This window comes from Nestor notabilis, unplaced genomic scaffold (assembly GCF_000696875.1).
Source record: "Nestor notabilis isolate BGI_N333 unplaced genomic scaffold, ASM69687v1 scaffold9057, whole genome shotgun sequence".
NCBI classification, from domain to species: Eukaryota; Metazoa; Chordata; class Aves; order Psittaciformes; family Psittacidae; genus Nestor; species Nestor notabilis.
Genome location: NW_009936017.1, coordinates 1 through 10489, shown reverse-complemented (window position 1 = coordinate 10489; position 10489 = coordinate 1). Strand labels below are relative to the sequence as shown.

The 10489-nt window shown below is 52.2% G+C and overlaps 2 protein-coding genes across 2 annotated transcripts; one reads left to right on the top strand and one right to left on the bottom strand.

Annotated features, from left to right (window-relative positions):
- The first annotated feature begins 1205 nt into the window (after positions 1-1205).
- On the top strand, positions 1206-2144 carry LOC104400422 (transmembrane protein 121-like). Its single transcript, XM_010018127.1, has one exon. The coding sequence runs from the start codon at positions 1206-1208 to the stop codon at positions 2142-2144; it is 939 nt and encodes a 312-aa protein (XP_010016429.1).
- A 3379-nt stretch (positions 2145-5523) lies between these two features.
- RRP36 (ribosomal RNA processing 36 homolog (S. cerevisiae)) lies at positions 5524-8828 on the bottom strand. The gene is made up of 6 exons (XM_010018126.1): positions 8701-8828; positions 7238-7304; positions 6301-6405; positions 6110-6184; positions 5895-6012; positions 5524-5663 (listed from the first exon to the last, which is right to left on the bottom strand). The coding sequence occupies exons 1-6, from the start codon at positions 8826-8828 to the stop codon at positions 5524-5526; spliced, it is 633 nt and encodes a 210-aa protein (XP_010016428.1).
- Positions 8829-10489: the final 1661 nt, after the last annotated feature.

Sequence of the window (10489 nt, the reverse complement as noted above, 5' to 3'; positions counted from 1 at the left end):
CCCCGCTCCGGGCCCCGTTGGTCGGGTAGGGCTTGGGGAGGCCATAGGGTAGAACAGAGGAGAGCACCCAGGTGTGCAGCATATTCCAGATGTGCCACATCCACCGCTTCCTCTGTGCCAGCCTCGGATCTCTTCCCCATTAGAGGCACCTGCATCTGGCAGGCTTGGGCTGCTCTGCCTGCCTCAGCATGCCAGGATGCTGCTGGGCCCAGGGATGCATGGCTGTGCAGGGAACCTGCTGCCTTGGCCAAGAAGCAGGAGCTCAGGTCACTTGTGCCCAGCCAGTGCTGTTGGTGTTACAGGGGTGGCCATCAACCATGTAGCCACCATTCTGATCTCCAGCACTTGCTCCATCCACATGCTGGGTGACCAGGATGGTGCCCCGGGGCTCCTGCATGGCCCTGCACAGACAGGTATCGTTCAGCACAGTGCCAACACCATGAGAGGCAGCTGATGCCACCCAGGGCAGGCAGGGTGCTTTTGGCAACTGTGCTTTGCTCTGCCCCAGCCTGGGAAAGCTGAGCATCCTGGCTGAAATTGAGGGTGTGTTGCAGAGCTCCTTGTGTCCTGGAGCTGCTTGTCCTTGCTTTCAGTTTGTCTGGGCATGGGTAAACAGCTGTAAGCAGAGCTCTTGGGGAGCATAAGGCTGAAGGAAACTGAAGGTGTTGGACCAGTTTCTTCCCTTTCATCCCACAGGATAGCCAGGCTAAAAATAATCCTTCGCCTCCTGCTGTGCGTGGAAATGAAGACTAGAGAGAGGGTGCTTCTGGCTCATAGCTGTTAAAGACCTGCTTGGTTTAAAAGCATAGATACAGTCTTGTGTGCCTGGGAAGGGGGGGAGTGCCACTGACTGGGAAATCCCATGGGAAATAAGACATGTTCCCTTCACAGTGACAGAGGCTTAACAGCGTAATGAGCTACTGGAAGAGGCAGTTCTGTCTGCCCCACCTTGTCTTCATGTGCAGTCTGGGAGCTGGAGTTTAGCCAGCATGTGCCACCAGAATGGCTGGATCGGGAGCCATGGGAGCATTTCGTCTGGGAGGCTGTGGCTTTGGAACAAACCATGCACATAGCATTGGAGAAGAGTCTGTGACGCTTCCCACCTTCTTTCAGCCATCCACAGCTGTTTGGGAGAGGGGGTCCTAAGAGTGGTGATGGGGAATGCCAACAACTCCCTGATGGCCCTGCCTGTTCCTCTGTGCAGGATGGTTCCCCCACCACCTGTCAGCAAGCCCCACATCTGCCTCTCCACAGTGCTCATCATGACCAGCCTCGTCCTCATGGATGCCTACCTAGTGGAGCAGAGCCAGGGCTCCAGGAAGCTGAGCATCTGTGTCATGGTGGCAGTGGGTGACTTGTGCTTCCTGCTAGTGCTCCGCTACGTGGCCATCTGGGTTGGGGCAGAGGTAAAGACAGCCAAGAGAGGCTATGCCATGATCCTCTGGTTCCTGTATGTCTTTGTTCTGGAGATCAAAGTCTACTTTGTATACCAGAACTATAAAGCTGATCGGAAAAGCCTGGATCTCATAGCCCGCAAAGCGCTGACCTTGCTGCTCTCCATCTGCATCCCAGCCCTCTACATGTTGTTGGTGGCCACAGAACACATGGAGTACGTCAGGACATTCAAGAAGAAGGAAGATCTCCGCAACCGCCTCTTCTGGGTCATTGTGGACATGCTGGATGTGCTGGACATCCAGGCTAACCTGTGGGAGCCCCAGAAGAAGGGGCTGCCACTCTGGGCTGAGGGCATTATGTTCTTCTACTGCTACATCTTGCTCCTGGTCCTCCCTTGCGTGTCCCTCTGTGAAATCAGCATGCAAGGAATTGGCATCATGCCTCACCGGATGATGCTGTACCCCATACTGAGCATGCTCACTGTCAATATCACCACCATCTTCATCCGAGGCAGCAACATGCTTTTCTTCAGGGATGCCCGTGTCTCCAGCATCTTCATGGGCAAGAACTTGCTGGCCATCGGGCTGAAGGTCTGCACGTTCGTGCAGTACCAGCGGCACCAGCACCATGTGCCCCCAGGGCCGGAGCAGGCCCCGCAGCACAGCTCCCAGGCCCAGCCCTCCCCGGGGCTGCACAAGGCACGGGACCAGCCTGCCTGCCCCGAAGAGCTGGCCCAGGACAACACGTGACAAGCCAGCAAGGACCACAGCCTGGACACTGCCATACCCGCAGGCCTGAGGTGGGCCACTGAGCTTCCCGTCTGGACAGAGAGCAGTGGCCCTGCTCCCTCCCTCCCTGGGCAAAGCTGCTCTGGTCCTCAGCCCCCATGGCAGCTCCATAAGGCTGCAGAGCTGCTCAGGACCTCAGCACCCACTGAGCGGGATGGGCAGCAGAACAGAGGATGAGGCCAGGTTTGCCTGCTGTGCTGGCTGGAGCCAGGCAGCCCTGTTCTGCACTGGGGTCCCCCCCAAGTGGTCCCCATGTCCTCTGGCCAGGCAGGGCTCAGACTGGGGGTTGCACAGAGGCACTGCAGGTTGTGGTTGTCCCCAGCTCTAGCTCTGTGCTTGGTGACAGCCTGCTCCCTGTGCTGGGGGAGCAAGGCCTGGGCCCCCCCCTGCCCATCATCCCTCTCAGCCAGCAACAGGCCTGGGGGACCCGAGGGGGGACTGTTCTTTTTCGTATCTCCCTCTTTGCAATAAAAGACCTGAGCCCTGCAGCCTTGTCCTGTGTGTGTCCCTGTTGGCAGGCAGGTCCCCTGGCTCCTGTGGTACCTCCCAGGTGATGGCATGTCCAGCTGCAGAGCACATCTGGGGCAGAGAGCCTCATTCAGTGACTGGAGGAGAGCATCCCAGGCACCTGGGTTTGAAGCCATTTGTCTTGGCCAGCAGTTGGGAGAGGAGAGGTCCTTGTGAGAGTCTGGTGGGCTTCGAGGGTGGCACTGGGGGGTAGGGGTAGAAGCTTTATCAGCCATCACTGCTTGTGCAAACAGATGCAGTTACAGCAAGTGGTGCCACCAGCCATGCCCAATGGCTGCCCTCCCTAGGGACCCCCAAAGCAAGTCCGCACACTCCACCTGGGGGGACACCAGGGTAGGTTGGTACACACGGCCAGGACAGCATTAGAAATTAGAATAATAACCCAACTGACTCCTTGTGATGAGAGGCCACAGGGAAGAGCAGCTTCCTTGGCAGTTGAAATCTCTCTGGAAATATTAGAACAGAATCCTGGAATCCACCTGGGTTGGAAAAGACCTTCAAGATCATCTAAGTCCAGCCATTCCCCAGCACTGCCAAGGCCACCACTAACCCATGCCACTGAGGGCCTCATCTACATGGTTTGTGAACACTTCCAGGGATGGTGACTCCACCACTGCCCTGGGCAGCCTGTTCCAATGCCTGACTGCCCTTTGGGGAAGGAATTGTTCCCAATATCCAGTCTAAACTTCCCCTGGTGCAGCTTGAGGCCATTTCCTCTTCTCCTGTCCCTTGTTCCTTGGGAGAAGAAACCAGCCACCTCCTGGCTCCATCCTCCTTTCAGGCAGTTGTAGAGAGCGATAAGGTCCCCTCTGAACCTTCTCTTCTCCAGACTAAACCCCCCAGGTTCCTCAGCCCATTCCTCATCACACTTGTGCTCCAGGCCCTGCACCAGCTCCATTGCCCTTCTCTGGACCCGCTGTGCCTGCCCCAGTGCCACCACAGCACTGGCTGAGCTGGGCAATGCCCCAGGGCTTCCCCTGCTGCAGGCTATGGGCCCAGAGGCTGGCAGGCACAGACAGGCCAGTGGGCTTGCTCCTCACCACTAATGTGCTGAAGTGGGTGACATGCCAGCGAGAACGTCCTTCTTGCAGGACAGAGGCATTTGGCTCCAGAGGAGCAGGAGGGGAAGGCAGGACTGCTTTGGGGGCACACTAGGTCTGTTCCCAGCTGGGCAGAACTTACCAGCAGGGATGGGTGCACATGTACTCAGGAATGCTGCTCCCACATGGCCTCTCGGCAAGGCCCTGGCAGCTGTGACACAGGGGTAAGCCACCTACAGCCTGTCTAGGCCCCCATCTTCTTCCCTTCTTGCATTAAAGTACAGGTGGAGGTTTGTTCAGCTTTGGATTAAAACATGAGAGCAGAAAGCAACAGATCAATGCCACAAAGGGGTCAGGATAGCCCTGGGCTTTGGTGCTGCCACCAAACTCTCCTGTGAAAGCACAAGGCTGCTGCAGGCTCTGCATGCCACATCATGAGGCAAGAAGAAACAGCAGCCAGCCACAGCACAAAGCAGTAAGCCACACACAGGTTAAAGGCAGCTGAGAATCCCCATGTGGTCTCTAGCCAAGCCAGTATGTCCCATTTCTCCTGCCTTGCCCGAGCCACACCAAAACCCATCACCAGAGCAGTTCTTGCCGCACCCACAGGAAATGCAGATGCTTCAGCAGCACCCATGGGTGGGTGTGATGGAATTGCTCATCGTTTCATCTCTTGCTCATCACAAGGCCTCTTTCCAGGCTCCCCACAGCACAGCTGTGCCCAGGAGCACTCTGCCCTGCAGAGCTGAAGCACACACCCAGCACATGCACTGACCTGTCAGCTTGGCTGGGTCACATCCACACCTTGTCAGCACAGCTACAGGAGATGGGGACAATGAGTGAGGAGAAACAAAAGAGCTGGTGCTCAAATATGATGTTGGAGAGAGAGGCATTAGCTCCCAGAGGTTCACTTTTGTCTGTACTGGCACTGCTGCCAGGAATAAAGGCAAACAGAGGTGTTTTATTTCCTACACTGCACTTGTGAGACTACATCCAGACACTGCATCCCAGCTGCTCCTCCAGAAGGCAGATGTTGGTCCTCTGGGCTGACTCCATTTGAGGATGTGAAAGTTATCAAAGGCAGGAGCACTGCAAGGAAAGGCAGAGGGAACAGGGTTTATTTACCCTCAGGCTTTGGGGAGATCTAACAGACCCCTTTTTCACTCACTCCCAAGACCTATGACTAGAGAAGATGGAGGCACTTCCCTGGGAACAAGACAATGATTAGGGACTAAAAACCAGGCAGGTTTCCTAGATAAGGGTTAAAAAAAGTTTGCATCTTGAGAACTTGAAGCAGTGGAGCAGAGGCCAAGAAAGGTAGTAGCATCTGTCCTTGGATTTTCCCAGACACAACTGAGGAAGCCCTGGGCAACCTGGCCTGAAGTCAGTTCTAGCCCTGCTCTGACCCAGGGCCCTCCTGCCTAAGAGCCTTTCCCACCTCAGGTGGTGAACAGTAAGACCTGGAGTAGAGGCAGCAATGCAGGGCGGGGCTTGTGCTCTCACAGCTCTCATGGGAAGAGATGGGCAGGTGCACGGATGGGGACAGCTCTCAGTGACAAGTGCTCCTGCATGACAGACTTGTCACCAGCCAGGCATGGTGTAAACCACAGTGAAGAGGACATTTCAGCTACAAAAAGCACTATTTCCTTTAGTTCAGACCCTGCTCTGCTGCCTTATATCAGCAGTGTGCAGTGATAGACAGGTGCTGGGAAGAGGGCCTGGCCTGGGCAGAGCAAACCCCAGTGCCAGACAAGAGCATGTCTGTCCAGCAGTCACAAGTTCTTCTGCGAGGGCAGGCGACGCTTGTCTTTGATGGCATTCCTCTTCCTCTTCTTGTTCAGGAAGCTTTCCAGCTTCCCACTCTTCTTCAGCTCTGCGTACTTCTCAGCTAGCTCCAATTTCTTCATCTCAGCTGTAGAGAATAAGGAGCAAAGTTTTAGACTTTAAACTGAAGCCTGAATCACCTTTACAGACGAGCCCTTCCTCACCTCTCCCTCCCTGGCTTGTCCCTTGAGTACCAGTGCTTGAACAGTCCCTCCACAACTCTGTGGAGTATTATGGACAACTCAATTCCAGTGCTGGAAGTCCTGTCAGCAGTATTCCCTTTAGGTCTTCCTGCAGCATGTTCACACTGAGTACTTACATTTCTTTAGGAAGAAGGGTTTCTTTCCCTGCTTGGCCAATTCCCTCTGTTGTCTCTTCCAAGACAGCTCCCTCTCCCTCAATTTCTGCTGTTTTTTCTGTGCCTGTTCTTGCTGTGTCTGCACAGAAAGGATGGCCTATGTCAGCATCAAGGCAGACCTCAGGTCACACACCCTCTCCTCTTCCACAGGAGAGGAAAGGCTGCACTGAACTCACCATGCGGTTCAGGAGCTGCTGGAGTTTCTCCTTCTGCTCCACATTCCGGCATTTTTTCAGCTGCTTCTGAATCATCTGAAGAAGAGAGCAGAAAGCTGGATCACTGCCTGCTGCCACCTCCACTACAAAAGGCAGAAGCTGCCCCTGCCAAAGGAAGGCTCTTGTGGCCAAGGACAGGCACACGGCATCACCTCTTTCTCCTGCTTCTTGATGCTGTCCAGGAAGCTGTAAGTCTTCATAAATATTTCAGGTTTATACTCTCCAGACAGGTCATCAAATCGAGGGTCTCTGTGGACCTGAAGGCAGGGGAGGCAAAAGTAAGACTTGTGGCCAGGATTATCCTGTTAATAGCCTGCTTACTGTCCTTCCAGGGATCAGACCTTGCTTTTTTTGTACTAGCAATATCATGTACCACCATTGAAAACATCAGCAGTTGGCAAAGACCGAGTCCAGTAATCAGGTGGCAGTCCCTCACGAAGTCAACCACACCTGCACCCAGTCTGCCAAGCAACAGGCATTTCCATATGCAAGTCTACCACCCAGGAGTAGCCAATTTAAGGAACAACAACTGGAGTGCTGCCTCCAAACACCAGCAGCTCCCAGACCAAGAGCTGGCTGAACAGGTGTTGTCAAGATGATGGATTTGGGAATTCAAACCTATCTAGGTTTTCACAGATTACCTGGGTCAGGTCATACAAAAGAGCAACACAAAAAGAGACCTCTGATGGTGGAAATTAAAATAATCCAACAATGATAAATCAAAGTTATATTCAGATTAGACACTAGATGGACATTTGAACTTCAAGGGTGATTAGTACTGAACAATGACCACAGTTTGCAGTGCAACTGTCACTGGTGGCAGCCCTTGCATCTTCTAGACACACTTGGGTCCCAAACTAGGTGTCCACTAGTTGTACATCCTACAGGGCAGCAGGTTATACAGAGAGCACCTGCCCTGCTCTGGCACCCAGAGAGACACTAGCACTACCTGCACTCACCACACAGCTGTCCAAGCAGTCTCCCCCCAGAAATAGCCTGTGTCATCTTCAGCAGCCCCACTACCATGTCTGTGCCCTATCAGCATCACTAGGGAAGTCAGCTCCCCACCTGGAGAGCAGGAGCACTCACCTTCTTTCTAACAGAAATGACCTGGCGCAGAAAAGGTACAGGTTTCTTGGCAGACATCTCCAATGGCCTGAAAAAGAGAAAAGTGTACTTAGAAGCAGCAGAGGACAGAATGAGGTGCAGGTAACATGTCAGGAGGTCAGCTGGACCCTCAGGAGAACATTACTGCACAGGGCCAGAACTGCAGACTCTCCACTCAGTGCTCACCATACCTACAGAGAAGCGTCTTGGTCAAGAACCAGACAAGGCTACTACAACCAAATGATGTATAACTGATCTGTAACACCACCCCATTAGTAAATGTGCCACACAATTACTCCTCTCCCTCTCCATATTTTCATTCATGATGCAACAACCCTCTTCTGTTCCTGGCCTACCAACTCATCCACTCCTGACTAATACACTGTAAAGTGAGAATAGAGCTGGGAATTTCTGCACTGATCTGGTAGTTACAGAGAGAGGACAAAGCTGAAGCCAGCTCAATTCCAGGGCATTTCCTTGAAGTTCTTTTTCTAAGCAGCTCACTTCCAGAACAAAACCATGAGGCACACAGCATGTGGGACTTACAGCAACGCACCACTTAAAGGATTAGAGGAATTAAATAAAAACAGGATCATACAAACTGTGTGGCAGAAAGAGACACTGCGTGAAGATGTTGCACTACTCAAAACCCCCCAGACCTGCGTAGAAGGTAGAGCAAAACCATTATTCTAATCAACTACTCACAGCAAAAGAAACATGTATTCAGCAGATTCAGAAATAGGTTAAGGAATGCCAGTGTAGCTGAGGAAAATGTTCAAATCACTTAGATACAACTCTAAGGACTGAAAACCAGCTAAGTAGAGCATACAAAGGTAATGGTATAACAGGTGTTAGCAGTGAGGGCCTGTGGAGCACCATGAAAAGATCTAGATCTGACAGGTTTTGTTGTGTTGAATACAGGGGATAGTCTGTGATGATGAATGCTGCAGGAGTGGGAAGGGATCAACACAGACAAGCCACAGAAGGAGGAATGAAATTCCAGAACAAGTAGCTGCCCCTACAACTCGCCAGCCAGCAGGAGCCAGGCACAAAATGCTGATAGGCTGGAAGGGGGTTAGAAAAGAGCAGGTAACATTGCAGGGCCCAGGGAATACAAGTAAAGCACTATTATATAGCTTCAGAGAAAAGCATAGCATGTGTGAGTTAAAAGAGCCTTAACACAAAGGGTGCAAAGAAATGGAGTGCTGATTTAACTATCAAGTAACAGGTGGGGGATTTGAACAGGACAGGATATTAAAAGCTCTGAAACAGCAACAGAGCATTCCCAAATGAAACACTATAGTGAAACACGTTATCGTGTAGCACACTAAAGGAGATCTACACCAGCTCCAAGGCAACGGCAACACAGCAAAGAGCTCCCAGCATAACTTCTGCAGTGCAGAGAACACCCAGGCAATTTTCCAACCACGAAACCACCTCTTTACCCCTTTTTGCCTTGCTGGTGCTTCACTGTAGCTTTGGTAGGTTTGGCAGTTTTCTTCCCACTGGTCACTTGCTTGTACACACTTGTTCTTGAGCCATTCTGCAGCTCCAGCAGTTCCTCAAAAGACATGTGAGAGAGATCTGGAAGAAAGTGTGGAGACACCTGAACTGAACAGTTTTCCAAGGCACTTCCCACACCTTAATTCATAGAATCCCAGACTGGTTTGCACTGGAAGGGACCTTAAAGCTCATCCAGTTCCAACCCCCTGCCACGGGCAGGGACACCTTCCACTAGAGCAGGTTGCTCCAAGCCCCTGTGTCCAACGTGGCCTTGAACACTGCCAGGGATGGGGCAGCCACAGCTTCTCTGGGCACCCTGTGCCAGCACCTCAGCACCCTCACAGGGAAGAACTTCTTCCTAATGTCTCATCTCAATCTCCCCTCTGTCAGGTTAAAGCCATTCCCCCTTGTCCTGTCCCTACAGACCCTTGTCAAAAGCCCCTCTCCAGATTTCTTGTTGGCCCCTTTAGGCACTGGAAGCTGCTCTAAGGTCTCCCGTTCAGGAGCCTTCTCTTCTCTGGGCTGAACCAGCCCAGCTCTCCCAGCCCGTCTCATAAGAGAGGTGCTCCTGCCCTCTAATGTTATCACAGGGGTGCTACTGCCATTGCTAATAAAGCCCTTAGCCAAGGCTGAACTAATGGGACATGAGGGAAGCTTCTGGCATCTTCTCACAGCAGCCACCCCTGTAGGCCCCTGCCACACAAACCTAGTGCACTGCTCCATAACACAGGTTTCTGTGTGCTCTGCCCACACCTGCTGCCAAATACTGGAAGCAACGCAAGGTCAGTCACATTAGCTCAGAGCATGGATTCATCATCCCAGTCACTCTCATCTTAGCAATCACTAAGACTTTCTGCTTCAGAATCTACTCGCATCATCCAGTAAATGTAATGAGAATATCCAAGTGCTGCCTCAAGAAATGTTTTCTTTTTCCTTTCTCTGAGCACCCAGGAACCCTGCTCTGTCAAAGCCCATTAGTCCTCTGGGAAGGGTTAAGGGAACACTGTCTATCCAGAAAACAAATTCTAGGCCATAAACAAAAGCATCCGCCACTGTGCTGTTCCCATCCAGTGCAGACAGCTCTAGGCTGCTGCACTACAAGAAAAATCCACATTAATCATACAGAATACTGGGGTACAGAGCAATTAATCACTACTAAGGGCAATATTTGAGTATCACTGGGTACTCAAAGCACCACCACACAGACAAATGAAAGACTCTGAGCAAGGACAGTCAAAAGGGGCAAAGAAAGCATTAAAGGGAAGGAAGAATGATGTGGAAGCTACTCCGACATTTCATGGAGACAGATAAGATACAGACTTTCACTACGATACTCCAATTGGCTGCAATTCCAAAACGATATCCTTAAAATAGCAAAGGCTTACAAGATGTCAGAGAAATGTTCCAGGCTTGGGGCAGAGTGGCTGGAAAGCTGCCCAGTGGAAAAGGACCTGGGGGTGCTGATTGACAGAGATGAACATGAGACAAGAAGCAGCCAAGGCGGCCAACAGCATGCTGGCCTGTATCAGCACCACAGCATCCTGGCCTGTATCAGCACCAGTGTGGCAGCAGGGCCAGGGCAGTGATCATCCCCCTGGACTGGGCACTGGTGAAGCTGCACCTCAAATCCTGCGTTCAGTTCTGGGCCCCTCATGACGAGAGATGTTGAGGTGCTGACGTGGGTCCAGAGAAGGGCAATTATAGAACGGTTTGGGCTGGAAAGGACCTTAA

What these genes read in the sequence shown, in the direction of transcription:
- LOC104400422 (XM_010018127.1), top strand. Translation starts at nt 1,206, where the DNA reads ATGGTTCCCCCACCACCTGTCAGCAAGCCCCACATCTGCCTCTCCACA.
- RRP36 (XM_010018126.1), bottom strand. Translation starts at nt 8,828, where the DNA reads ATGTCTTTTGAGGAACTGCTGGAGCTGCAGAATGGCTCAAGAACAAGT. An exon ending in TCAAGAAGCAGGAGAAAGAG is followed by an intron (nt 6,185 to 6,300) that starts GTGATGCCGTGT and finishes TCTCTTCTTCAG; the next exon opens with ATGATTCAGAAGCAGCTGAA. An exon ending in ACCCTTCTTCCTAAAGAAAT is followed by an intron (nt 5,664 to 5,894) that starts GTAAGTACTCAG and finishes TATTCTCTACAG; the next exon opens with CTGAGATGAAGAAATTGGAG.